Here is a 14184-nt window from a genome sequence, read left to right as displayed (position 1 = left end):
GCCCTGAGTGATTGTCAAGAAAATACAGAGAGCTTCCCTGGTGGCTCAGTGATAGAGAATCTGCCTGCCAATGCTGGAGACATGGGTTTGACCTCCGTTCTGGGAAGATCCCACAATCCTTGGAGCCACTAAGCCTGTGCACCACAACTATTGAGCCTGTGCTCTAGAGGCAGAGAGCCACGACTACTGAAGCCCTTGTGCCCTGGAGTCCATGCTCTGCAACAAGAGAAGCCGCCACATTGAGAAGCCTGCACACCACAACTAGAGAGTAGCCCTTGCTTCCTGCAACTAGAGAAAAGCCTGTGCATCAGTGAAGACCCAGCACAGCCAAAAATAAATAAATAAGGAAAGGATTAAAAAACAAAATACAGAGCTGATGATGTCACTTTCCATGGCTCTTGGATAAAATCCAAACTCCTTACCATGACCTGCCAGGCTGTGTCCAGTATGGCTCCTGGCCACCCCTCCTGGCTTTTCCCCCGGCCTTTGTGCAGCTCACACCAACACCACGACTTGCTCTTGGGTCCTTAAACATGACAAACGCCTTCCCACTCAGGGCCCTGCCACTTGCTGCTTCCCCTGCTGGGAGTGCTTGGCTTTGTGAACACTTTCTTCAGGTTTCAGTTTAAATGTCATGTCCTCAGGAAGCCTTCATTGTCTTCTTTTTCAGGTCTCATCACCCCCTTAGATGCTCAAGGCTCCCTGAACTTCACATTGGCCATCTCTTCATCAACTGCAATTACCTAATGGTCTGGGTCTTTCCAGGATGAGCATGTGGCTTCCCTGAGGGTCAGAAGACCAGGGGCAGGCCTGGGCCTGTGTGGTTCCCAGCATGCACCTGACGTGCTGCGGGCGCCCGGTGAGTACTAAAGAATGAGCCAATGACATTCTCAACCTTTCCTTCCAAGTTGGCCCTTGTTCCCTTTCATATGCGTCATGTTTCACCTAAGCTGCTTCATACTCGGTGCAGCCGCTGTGCCTCTGCTCCTTCTGGTGCTCCAGTCCAACACCCTGCCACTTCTTCCTTCCCGTCCATGACCTGTCAGTCACTCCAGGCTCTGCTCTGGCCTCCACTGGCCAGGAAGCCTCCCTTCTGCACGCTAAGAGTTGCAGAGCCCTTATTTTTTCTTGCCATCCTGTTCTATTTCTCCTCCAAGAGAGGAGGTCAAGAATCCTTGACCTTAGCTCCACGCAGGCAGAGACCAAGTCCTTTTTTTCCAGGACTCTCCCCAGAACTGATCAGCTCAGGGCACGAGAGATGCACATGAAGGTGTATTGAGTCAGCTGAAGCCCCATTCTGCCGTCTCTGTCTCTCCTGGTCTTTTAGGTTCTCCTGGGAGGCACCCCAACCCCCACCCATTCCTTACCACCTCTGCTTATACCACCCGAGAGCAGCTTCTCACCCACTAGAACCTATGAGTGAGTTTGCTTGTGAGAAAGCACAGGAAGTAGAAATAGCTTTGGAGTCAGAGAAATCTGGACTAAAATCCTATTTCTGTCAGGTTGACCCACATGAAATTGCCATGTCTTGATCCCAAACTATTGAAAACAGATCCATGGGTTCAACGTGATCGTTCAGGCAACTGGCCTGAGCTTTTGGAGACGTAGTTTCTTCATCTGTGAAAAGGGAATCGAACCATATTTACAGGGTGGGGGGATAGGGTGGGGAGGAGAAAATGGAGTGTGGCATTGTGGGTAAGAGCTTGAGTTCTACAGCGAAGTTTGAACCCTAGATCCCACTGTCTTATTGGGGTTTCTAATTGCAAACAACTAAGTTCATTATAGTTGGTTTAAGCAGAGAGGAATTTATTACAGGATGTCAGCCAACTTGCAGAATCTCTGGAGGGTCCCAGGAATGAGGCCTGACAAAACCATGAGTGCATTTTTAGTGAAAACATCACTACCCTGTCACTCAGTCCCTATGGCATTCTGGGCTGGAAGCCAGAGGCTCCGTCAGTTCTGTCCCTAAAGTCCTAGCTGCCTCTGCCACTGCCCTGGTCACATGACCAATCCTCTCTGAATCCAGGTTTCATATCAGTGTGCACCTGGGTCACATGCCTACTTTAGAGCCACAAAGCCGTCTGAGGATGAGACTCTTCTCCCTGGAGAATGTTGTATTCAAAATGCAGGAAACAGCCTAGATGTAGGGAGGGTCTTCAGCAATGGCAGCTATTTGCTACTGTTTTTTTTTTTTTTAAATTGGAGCTTTCTTGGTGGCTCAGGTGGTAAAGAATCCACCTGCGATGCAGGAGACCTGGGTTGGGAAGATCCCCTGGAGGAGGGCATGGCTATCCATTCCAGTATTCTTGCCTGGAGGATCCCTTGGACAGAGGAGCCTGATGGGCTGCAGTCCATGGAGCCACAAAGAGTAGGACCAGACTGAGCGACTAACACACACACGCACACAGTTGTTTTACAGTGTTGTGTTAGTTTCCGCTGTAGAATGAAGTGAATCAGCAATATGTGTACGTATATGCCCTCTCTCCCTACCTCCCATCATCCCATCCATCTAGGTCACCGCAAAGCACTGACCTGAGCTCCCTCCACTATATAGCAGATTCCCAGTCGCTATCTGCGTTACACATGGCAGTGCCCATGCGGCAATTCCAGCTCATCCCATCCCTCTTCCCCACCCCGTGTCCACACATCCGTTCTTCACGTCTGCATCTCTATTCCTTCCCTGCAAATAGGTTCATCTATACCATTTTTCTAGGTTCCATATAAATGCATTAATATACGATATTCGTTTTTCTTTTCTGACTTCACTCTGTATGACACACTCTAGGTCTATCCATGTTTCTACAAGTGACCCAATTTCATTCCTTTTTATTGTTGAGTGATATTCCATTGTATATATGTACCACATCTTCTTGATCCATTCACCTGTCAATGGGCATTTAGGTGCTTCCGTGTCCTTGCTATTGTAAATGCATGCTAAGTTGCTTCAGTTGTGTCTGACTCTTTGTGACCCAATGGACCGTAGCCCGCCAGGCTCCTTTGTCCATGGGATTTTCCAGACAGGAATACTGGAGTGGGTTGCCATTTCCTCCTCCATGGGGATCTTCCTGACCCAGAGATTGAACCCAAGTCTCTTATGTCTCCTGCATTGGCAGGCAGATTCTTTACCACTAGCGCCACCTGGGAAGCCTGCTATTGTAAATAGCTACACTAAATTTTGGGGTGCCTGTATCTTTTTGAATTATGATTTTCTCAGAGAATATGTCCAGGAATCAGATTGCTGGGTCATATGGTTGTTATTGTTCAGTCGCTAAATCATATGGACTGCAGCATGGCAGGCTTCCCTGTCCTTCACTATTTTCCAGAGTTTGCTCAAACTCATGTCCACTGATTTGGTGATGCCTTCCAACCATCTAATTCTCTGTCGCCCACTTCTCCTCCTGCCCTCAATCTTTCCCAGCATCAGGGTCTTTTCCAATGAGTCTCAGGTCATATGGTAGCTCTATTTTTATTCTTTTAGGGAATCTCCACACTGTTTTCCATAGTGGCTGCATCTGCTACTGCTTGTTACTAGCTTTGTGATCTCAGGCAGGTAACTCATTCTCTCTGAGCCTCAGGTTTTTTCTTCTGCAACGTGGTGATAGTAGTAATATGTACTTCATAGGGTTATTGCAAGGATTAAATGCACTGATTTCTAAAAAAAGTTCTTAGATGAAAACCTGGCATATAGTATACTCCTAGTAGATGAGAGCTAGAATTATTATTTTATTATTATTAATGGTTTGAGACTCTCATCATGGCCTAGTGTGGAAAAGGTACTCTTTAAATGTCTTTTCAGTGCAAAGCCTGGGCAGAGGTGCTGGTGTTCAGAATTCCCCCTGGCCAGCCCAGAGCACTGCAGACATGTAGGATCAATGGTGTGTTGGAACTGATCTGTACTAGCTGACTGTTAACTTTTTAGGAATTTTACACGCTGGTTAATGATAATACTGGTAGCTAGAAATTCACCACTGTGGGAGAATTTACACCATAGAAATTGGTAAAGTCTGCAAATTGGGGCTCTCTTTCCCCTAGAAAATGGCAATTTCATATTCACATGGTTAGCATTCATCAGCAGAGCACAGGCTAGAACACAGGGTAGGAGGTGTACAGAGTGCCTAGCACTGTGGCATCTCTACTGGTCCTTTTACATGATGTCCTTCTCCCGAGTTAGCAGATTCTTAGCATCAACTCTATTTTCCAGATACCAGGACGTGTAGATGAACCGAATCCCTGGATTCTTGGCTTTTTCAGGTTCCTAGCAGACAGTGAGTCCTTTGAGGATGGCCCCAGCACCCAGCACTAGCATGTGGTAGTGCAGGAGACATTTGCAGAATGGCTAAATGGATGAGATTCCCTTCCCCACACTGCTTAACAACATTTTTTCTTGCTTCCTGATGCTCTTAGAAATGCATCATCACTCCTGTTTTCCTTCTTGGTGCCCTTCTGCCAAGTGGATCATGGAAGAAGGACAAGTGGTGAGGTTTGGGGAGAGGGGAGGGCCACTCGAATGTTGGTGAACCTCCTAAACAGGGGAAGGTGGGGGACTGCCTCCCACTTTGGAAACATTCCGCTGAGTGCTCTGCACAGCTCAGCAGGCTGCCTTGGCTTAGTAGGAAAAGGAGGGAGAGGCAAACACCCTTCATTTTAATTAAAGCCAACTTTACATTGTTATTCCATTTGCCTGTGTTATTGCACGAGCTTACAATAAAGTTATATGGCGCCCTCAGGGCGCCTTGAGCTGCGTGATAGAATGTATCCAAGTTCAGCACTCCAGGACTGTGCTTGGCTTCTCTGCAGGGTGAACCCGAGCCAGCCCCTGGTCCTCTCTGGGGCTCCAAGCCATTGTTTGAGCTCAGATCTGTCAGCAGTGCCTGTATTTATATTTCATTCATTTGAAAAACATTTATTGAGTACTTTCCATGCACCCAGCAATTGACTAGGTGCCGAATCTACCCCTGGCATATTGTTGCACACCCTGCCCCCGCCCCTCCGCAAGAGAATACATACTCAGTCTCCAGGACCTGGCCTGATCCATCCCTCTCCAGCATCACGGAGCTCCATGTGGTCACCCCCACCCTCACCCGTGAATGCTTATTCTGGTCTTTCTTCTTTTGCTCAGAGGAGGCATCAGAGACTGAGCTGAACAATCCTTCCTATTTAGCAGTTCCCTAAGTCCCTTCATATCTAGCATCTTGTCTGGTTCTCACGATACTCCTATTCAGATTCTTTAAGGCTCAGTGCAAATGCCACCTCCTCCCTGAAGCCTCCCCTCCTCACTCCTTTCCCTAGACCTTTTTGTTGCTCTCTTTGCCCTCCTCTCATGGATCTCATCACAAGTTTTTCAACTTTTAAAATTAAAGCTGATTTTAGATAGAGTGAGATGTATAGATATTAAGTGTGATTGGATGAGTAGGTATATACCTATGTAAACACCACCTGAATCAAGACATAGAACATTTCTATCATTCCCAGAAAGTTCCCTCAGGATTCTTCCCAATCAATTCCACCCTCCAGAGGCAACCAGTTTTCTGAATTTTAACACTACTGATGAGTTTTTGCCTGAATGTCATGTAAAGTGAGTTTAACAGTATGTATTCTTTTATGTCTGTTTTCTCTTGCTCAGCATAATGTTTTTAAGCTTCTTCCATGTTGTTGGTGGATTAGTTGTTTGTTCTTTGTGATTGCTGAGTTGTATTCCATTTTACAGAGATACCACTTTTTTGTTTATTCATTTTCTTGGATTGGCTATGGTTTGAAGCCATTATGAATACAACTGCTATAAACATTTCTTGTATAAGAAAAACGGGCACATGTCTTCATTTCTCTGGGATAAATACCTAAGGCTGGAATTGTCAGGTCATAGAGTGGATATGTTTTTAACTTTTTATGAAACTATCAAAGAGTTTTTCTACATGGTTGTATCGTTTTACAGTCCCTCCAGCAATGTATGAGCATTTTAGTTGCTCCACATTCTTGCCAACATTTGCTATTGTCAGACTTTTTTCATTTTAGCTATTCTATGAGGTTTGTAGTTGTACCACTTTATAATTTTTAACTTGTGTTTACACATGCTTAAGATATTGAGTACTTTTTAATGCATTTATTGATTATTTGTATATCTTTCTTTATGAAGTGACTATTTAGCATATGCCAGTTTTTATTGGTTGGGCTTCCCTCGTGGCTCAGAGGGTAAAGCGTCTATCCGCCATATGGGAGACCTCAGTTTGACCCCTGGATCAGGAAGATCCCTTGGAGAAGGAAATGGTAACCTACTCAAGTATTCTTGCCTGGAGAATCCCATGGATGGAGGAGCTTGGTAGGTTACAGTCCACGGGGTCACAAAGAGTTGGATACGACTGAGAAACTTGATTTTCTTTCTTTATTGGTTTGTCATTTTATTATTAAGAATTTCTTATATATACTGAATACAAGTAATAGGCAAGCTATATTGAGTTTCATAATATCTTTGATGAACAAAAGTCCAATTTGTCAATTTTTAATTTTATGGTTGGCGCTTTTTGTGTCTTGAGAAATTTTTTCCCAGTCCAAAGTCACAAATATATTCCATGTTTTCTTCTAAAAGTTTTGTAGTTTTAGCTTTTAAATTTAGGTCTATAATCAATTTTTAACTTTCCTTTTTTTTTGGTATGAAGTGAGGTAGTGGTTGAAGTTTGATTTTTCCCATATGTATATACAATTGTTCTAACTATTGTTGAAGAGACTTTCCTTTCCCTATTGGATTGACTTGGTCAAAAGTCAACTGATATGTATATGGATCTATTCTGGGTTCTATGCTGTTTCCAATCTATTTGTCTACTTATGCCTGTTCCAACTTTTCTTGATTACTGTAGTTTTTTGGTAACCTTTGAAGTCAAGTAGTCTTAAGTCTTCTGTGTTCTTCTTTTACAAAATTGTTTTGGCTGTTCTACATCATTGTTTTTCCTAAAAATTCTTCAAATAAGCTGTTGTTATTTTGATTGGCATTGTATTGAATATATCAGTTTACTTGGGGGACAGCTCAACAATATTAAGCCAACCAACCCATAAAAATGGTGGACCTCTCCATTTCTTTAGGACTTCTTAAATTTCTTTCAGGAACATATTTTAGTTTTCTGTGTAGAGGTCTTACACATATTTTGCTAAATTTACCTGTTTTTTTAAATGTTATTTTAAATGAAATTAAAAATTTTTTATTTTCTAATTGTTCATCACATATATTACATATAATTGGTTTTTAATATTTACCTTGTATCTTGTGTTCTTGCTAAAGTCATTTATTAGATCTAATACATTTTAATAGTCTTTATTATTTTTGATAATCAGAATTATGTCATCTGTAAATAAAGACAACTGTACTTTTGCTTTTGAAATATTTATGCCTTCTATTTCTTTTCTTCCCTATTGCACTAAGATCACAGTATAGTGTTGAAGAGCAATGCTGAGAATGGCATCCTTACCTTATTATTTTTTAAAAATTTATTTTAATGTATTTAAATTTTTAATTTTATATTGCAGTATAGTTGAATTTTTTTGGATTTGTTTTCCATGGGGATGGTCTTGATCCCTGTCTCCTGTACAATGTCATGAGCCTCTGTCCATAGTTCATCAGGCACTCTGTCTATCAGATCTAGTCCCTTAAATCTATTTCTCACTTCCACTATATAGTCATAAGGGATTTGATTTAGGTCATACCTGAATGGTCTAGTGGTTTTCCCTACTTTCTTCAATTTAAGTCTGAATTTGGCAATAAGGAGTTCATGATCTGAGCCACAGTCAGCTCCCAGTCTTGTTTTTGCTGACTGTATAGAGCTTTTCCATCTTTGGCTGCAAAGAATATAATCAATCTGATTTTGGTGTTGGTCATCTGGTGATGTCCATGTGTAGAGTCTTCTCTTGTGTTGTGGAAAGAGGGTGTTTGCTATGACCAGTGCGTTCTCTTGGCAAAACTCTGTTAGCCTTTGCCCTGCTTCATTCCGTACTCCAAGGCCAAATTGCCTGTTACTCCAGGTGTTTCTTGACTTCCTACTTTTGCATTCCAGTCCCCTATAATGAAAAGGACACCATTTTGGGGTGTTAGTTCTAAAAGATCTTGTAGGTTTTCATAGAACCATTCAACTTCAGCTTCTTTAGCGTTATTGGTTGGGGCATAGACTTGGATTACCGTGATATTGAATAGTTTGCCTTGGAAATGAACAGAGATCATTCTGTCACTTTTGAGATTGCATCCAAGTACTGCATTTCAGACTCTTTTGTTGACCATGATGGCTACTCCATTTCTTCTAAGGGATTAATGCCCGCAGTAGTAGATATAATGGTCATCTGAGTTAAATTCACCCATTCCAGTTCATTTTAGTTCGCTGATTCCTAAAATATTGACATTCACTCTTGCCATCTCCTGTTTGACCACTTCCCATTTGCCTTGATTCGTGGACCTAACATTCCAGGTTCCTATGCAAAATTGCTCTTTACAGCATCGGACCTTCCTTCTATTACCAGTCACATCCACAACTGGGTATTGTTTTTGCTTTGGCTCCTTCCCTTCATTCTTTCTGGAGTTATTTCTCCACTGATCTCCAGTAGCATATTGGGCACCTACTGACCTGGGGAGTTCCTCTTTCAGTGTCCTATCATTTTGCCTTTTCATACTGTTCATGGGGTTCTCAAGGCAAGAATACTGAAGTGGTTTGCCATTCCCTTCTCCAGTCGACCACATTCTGTCAGACCTCTCCACCATGACCCGTCTGTCTTGGGTGGCCCCACACGGCATGGCTTAGTTTCATTGAGTTAGACAAGGCTGTGGTCCTGTGATCAGATTGGCTAGTTTTCTGTGATTATGGTTTCAGTGTGTCTGCCCTTTGATGCCCTCTTGCAACACCTACTGTCTTACTTGGATTTCTCTTAGCTTGGATGTGGGGTATCTCTTTATGGCTGCTCCTTACCTTGGATGAGGGGTATCTCCTCACGGCGGCCCCTCCTGACCTTGAAAGTGGAGTAGTTCCCCTCGGTCCTCCTGCGCCCGCACAGCAAAATGCAAAAAGGCAAAATGGTTGTCTGAGGAGGCCTTACAAACAGCTGTGGAAAGAAGAGAAGCGAAAAGCAAAGGAGAAAAGGAAAGATATTCCCATTTGAATGCAGAGTTCCAAAGAATAGCAAGGAGAAATAAGAAAGCCTTCCTCAGTGATCAATGCAAAGAAATAGAGGAAAACAACAGAATGGGAAAGACTAGAGATCTCTTCAAGAAAATTAGAGATACCAAGGGAATATTCCATGCAAAGATGGGTTCGATAAAGGATAGAAATGGTATGGACCTAACAGAAGCAGAAGATATTAAAAAGAGGCAGCAAGAATACACAGAAGAACTATACAAAAAAGATCTTCATGACCCAGATAATCACGATGGTGTGATCACTCACCTAGAACCAGACATCCTGGAATGTGAAGTCAAGTGGGCCTTAGAAAGCATCACTATGAACAAAGCTAGTGGAAGTGGTAGAACTCCAGTTGAGCTATTTCAAATCCTGAAAGATGATGCTGTGAAGGCGCTGCACTCAATATGCCAGCAAATCTGGAAAACTCAGCAGTGGCCACAGGACTGGAAGAGGTCAGTTTTCATTCCAATCCCAAAGAAAGGCAATGCCAAAGAATGCTCAAACTACTGCACAATTGCACTCATCTCACACGCTAGTAAAGTAATGCTCAAAATTCTCCAAGCTAGGCTTTAGCAATACGTGATCCATGAACTTTCAGATGTTCAAGCTGGTTTTAGAAAAGGCAGAGGAACCAGAGATCAAATTGCCAACATCCGCTGGGTCCTCAAAAAAGCAAGAGAGTTCCAGAAAAACATCTATTTCTGCTTTATTGAGTATGCCAAAGTCTTTGACTGTGTGGATCACAATAAACTGTAGAAAATTCTGAAAGAGATGGGAATACCAGACCACCTGACCTTTCTCTTGAGAAACCTGTGTGCAGTTCAGGAAGCAACAGTTAGAACGGTACATGGAACAACAGACTGGTTCCAAATAAGAAAAGGAGTACATCAAGGCTGTATATTGTCACCCTGCTTGTTTTACTTATATGCAGAGTACATCATGAGAAACACTGGGCTGGAAGAAGCACAAGCTGGAATCAAGATTGCTGGGAGAAATATCAATCACCTCAGATATGCAGATGACACCACCCTTATGAAAGAAAGTGAAGAAGAGCTAAAGAGCCTCTGGCTGAAAGTGAAAGAGGAGAGTGAAAAAGTTGGCTTAAAGCTCAACATTCAGAAAACTAAGATCATGGCATCCGGTCCCATCACTTCATGGGAAATAGATGGGGAGACAGTGGAAATAGTGTCAGACTTTATTTTTCTGAGCTCCAAAATCACTGCAGATGGTGATTGCAGCCATGAAATTAAAAGAGGCTCACTCCTTGGAAGGAAAGTTGCAACCAACCTAGATAGCATATTAAAAAGCAGAGACATTACTTTGCCAGCAAAGATCCGTCTAGTCAAGGCTATGGTTTTTCCAGTGGTCATGTATGGATGTGAGAGTTGGACTGTGAAGAAAGCTGAGCACTGAAATTTGATGCTTTTGAACGGTGGTGTTGGAGAAGACTCTTGAGAGTCCCTTGGACTGCAAGGAGATCCAACCAGTCCATCCTAAAGGAGAGCAGTCCTGGGTGTTCATTGGAAGGACTGATGCTGAAGCTGAAACTCCAGTACTTTGGCCACCTCATGCAAAGAGTTGACTCATTGGAAAAGACCCTGATGTTTGGAGGGATTGGGGGGAGGAGGAGAAGGGGGCAACAGAGGATGTGGTGGCTGGATGGCATCACCAACTCGATGGGCATGAGTTTGAGTAAACTCTGGGAGTTGGTGATGGACAGGGAAGCCTGGTGTGCTGCAGTTGATGGGGTCGCAAAGAGTTGGACAGGACTGAGCGACTGAACTGAACTGAGCTGATGGTTGAATTACAAGGTTGTGTTAGTTTCAGGTGTACAACAGAGTGATTCAGTTATACACATACATATATCTTTCTTTTTCAGATTTTTTTCCCTTTTAGATTATTCCAGAATATTGAATAGAGTTTCTTGTGCTATATACAGTAGGTTCCTATTGAATATCTATTTAATATATAGTATATGTTACTCCCAAACTCTTAATTTATCCCTCTCTCCCAGGTTCCCCCTCTGGTAATGTAAGTTTGTTTTCAAAGTCTGTGAGTCTATTTCTGTTTTGTAAATAAATTCATTTATATCTTTTTCTTCTTTTTTTTTTTTAGATTCCACATATTAAGTGATATGATACAATATTTGTCTTTTTCTATCTGACTTTCAGTACTTCCCAGGTGGCGCTAATGGTGAAGAACCTGCCTGCCAATGCAGGAGACATAAGAGATGAGGATTCGATCCCTGGGTTGGAAAAATCCCTTGGAGAAGGGAAAGACTACTCACTCTAGTATTCTTGCCTGGAGAATCCCATGGACAGAGGAGCCTGGTGGGCTACAGTCCACAGTGTCACAGAGTCGGACATGACTGAAGCGACTTAGCATGCATGCATGCATCTGACTTACTTAACATTGTATGATAATCTCTTGGCCTATTCATGTTGCTGAAATAATGTTTGCCTTATTCTTGATCTCGGGGGAAAAGGACTTAATGTTTCATTATTAAGTATGATGTTAGTTGTCGATTTTTCACAGATGTCCTTTTATTAGATTGAGAAAGTTTTCTTCTATTTCTAGATTTCTGAATTTTTATTACAAATGAGTATTGAATTTCATCAAATGGCTTTTCAGCATTTATTGAGATGATTTTATGCTTTGTTGTGTTAATGTGGAGAACTGCCTCTGCCAACTTGATGTATATATATACATATATACATGAATTTGGTTGTTTGATTTGATAATGATTTGTTAAAGATTTTTGTGAGTGATATTGGTCTGTAATTTATTTTTCTTATAATGTCCTTGTCTTAAACCAGGTATCAGGATTATACTAATCTTATATAATGAATTCCTCCTACATTTTCAGGAAGAGTTTTGTTGTTCAGTCACTCAGTCATGTCCAACTCTTTGCGACCCCATCAACTGCAGCACACCAGGCTTCCCTGTCCATCACCATGTTCCAGAGTTTGCTCAAACTCATGTCCATTGAGTTGGTGATGCTCTCCAGCCATCTCATCCTCTGTCGTCCCCTTCTCCTCCTGTGTTCAATCTTTCCCAGCATCAGGGTCTTTTCTAATGAGTTGGTTCTTTGCATCAGGTGGCCAAAGTATTGGAGCTTCAGCTTCAGCATCAGTTCTTCCAATGAATATTCAGGGCTGATTTCCTTTAGGATTGACTGGTTTGATCTCCTTGCATTCCAAGGGACTCTCTAGAGTCTTCTCCAACACCACAGTTCAAAAGCGTCAAATTGTTTATTCATTCATTGTTTAGGAGAATTTGCCATTGGAAACATCTGAAGCCATTTGTGAGAATTTTAAAAAATTATGAGTTCAATTTCTTTACGGCTATAAGGCTATCAAGATTTTCTGTTTCCTCTCGTGTCAGCACTGACAATTTGTGTCTTTTAAGGAATTTGTTTGTTTCATCTAAGTTGTTGGATTAATCAGCATTAAGTTGTTCATAGTATTCCCTTATATCATTTTAATGTCTGTAAGATCTCTAGTGATATCTTTTATTTCTGATATTGGCAGTTTATGACTTCTATTCTTCTTGGTCAGTCTAGCTAGGGGCTCATCAATTTTATTAACCACTTCAAAGAGCAAGATTTTTATTTCAATGGTTTTTCTTTATTGTTTGTTTTCTGTTTCAATCTATTCCATTCTTATCTATACTATTTCTTTCCTCTACTTACTTTGCTCTTTTTCTGGATTCTCAAGATGGAAACTTAGATCATTGATTTTATTTTTCTATTTTGGCTGCCCTGGGTCTTTGTTGCAGCACACAGGCTTTCTCTAGCTTCGGAGCCGGGGCTCTAGTGCGCACGGGCTCAGTACTTGAGAAGAGGGGGCTCATTAGTTGTGATGCTCAGGCTTAGTTGCCCTGCGGCATGTGGGGTCTTAGCTCCGGAACCAGGGATCGAACCTGCATCCCTGGCATTGGAAGGTGGATTCTCAACCACTGGACCACCAGGGATGTCCCAGATTATTGATTTTAAGTCATTCTTCTTTTAAAACGACATTTAAAAGGATAGAATTTTCTCTAAGCACTGATTTAGCCTCTTTCTACAAATTTTATGTTGTATTTTCATCATCATTCAGTGTTCATGCTTTCTTTCCACTCAGGTCTGTGCTTAATTATCAGTTTCTCAGAGTCTTTCACGATCAATTCATATAATCCATGTCACCCCTACCAGTCTTTTATCCATACCTTAAATTTTTTTCATTACATATGATATACTACAATATGTTAACATATTATATTACACATATGTATAATATATATGATATAATTTTATGTGATAGTTTATTTATTCACTTTTTTATTATCTGCCTTCTCTACTAAGCTTCTTCAAAGCAGGGGCTATTTATTTTGCTCCCTGATGTAGCCCAAGACTTTAAAAGAGATTCAAAAATATTTGTTGAATGAAGGAATAAATACATTATTTAAAACCCTGTACAGATATCCTCATCACAGAAGTCCTACTTGATAGCCTTCTCTAATTCTCAGGCAAGTTCACCTCACTTGTATGTAACCTTTTTATACTTGCTTACACTTTGTCACTGGTTATAACTGTAGCATTATTGTCTGTCTCTTCCACTGAACACCTGCCCAAGAGCCAGGACTATGTCTCTATTCACCACTGCCCAATATAGGGCCTGAGACAGAAGAGATTAGCAAATGTTTAGAAATAAATAATGGAGTGTCATCAATCATTCCTGCCTTGCAAATGAGCACTGAGCTAGACTTGTTTGTTAGAGCAAAAACCTCCTCATGAATCTGGGTGATTTGAACTAGGGAAAGCTTTTCAGTCTGTAGGATGATGTTGCTTGTCTGTGATCTGGGCAATGAAGCAAGTCTGAATAGTTTTTAATATAAGTATGTCCATGCAATATTTGGCATATATAAATACAGAAAGCTATTTGTTTATCTGAAATTCAAGTTTAACTGGATATTCTATTTTATCTGGCAAACTTAATCCACGAGTTTGTAAGTATACATAGCTTTGAAGCCTTCTGGGAAAGGTGATGCTTTTGTT

General features: G+C 41.6%; 1 protein-coding gene across 1 annotated transcript in view; it reads left to right on the top strand.

Moving 5' to 3' along the window:
• The first annotated feature begins 817 nt into the window (after positions 1-817).
• LOC122437006 (myosin regulatory light chain 2, smooth muscle major isoform-like) overlaps positions 818-14184 on the top strand; it is a 48974-nt gene continuing 35607 nt past the window's right edge. Inside the window, exon 1 of the mRNA XM_043461408.1 lies at positions 818-859. Coding sequence (XP_043317343.1) covers positions 833-859 — 27 coding nt within the window. The 5' untranslated portion in view covers positions 818-832. The remainder of the gene's footprint in view (positions 860-14184) is intronic.

Source organism: Cervus canadensis, chromosome 2, assembly GCF_019320065.1.
Source record: "Cervus canadensis isolate Bull #8, Minnesota chromosome 2, ASM1932006v1, whole genome shotgun sequence".
Taxonomy (NCBI): domain Eukaryota; kingdom Metazoa; phylum Chordata; class Mammalia; order Artiodactyla; family Cervidae; genus Cervus; species Cervus canadensis.
The sequence above is the reverse complement of the archived record's forward strand: the minus strand, read 5'-3'. Positions and strand labels throughout refer to the sequence as shown.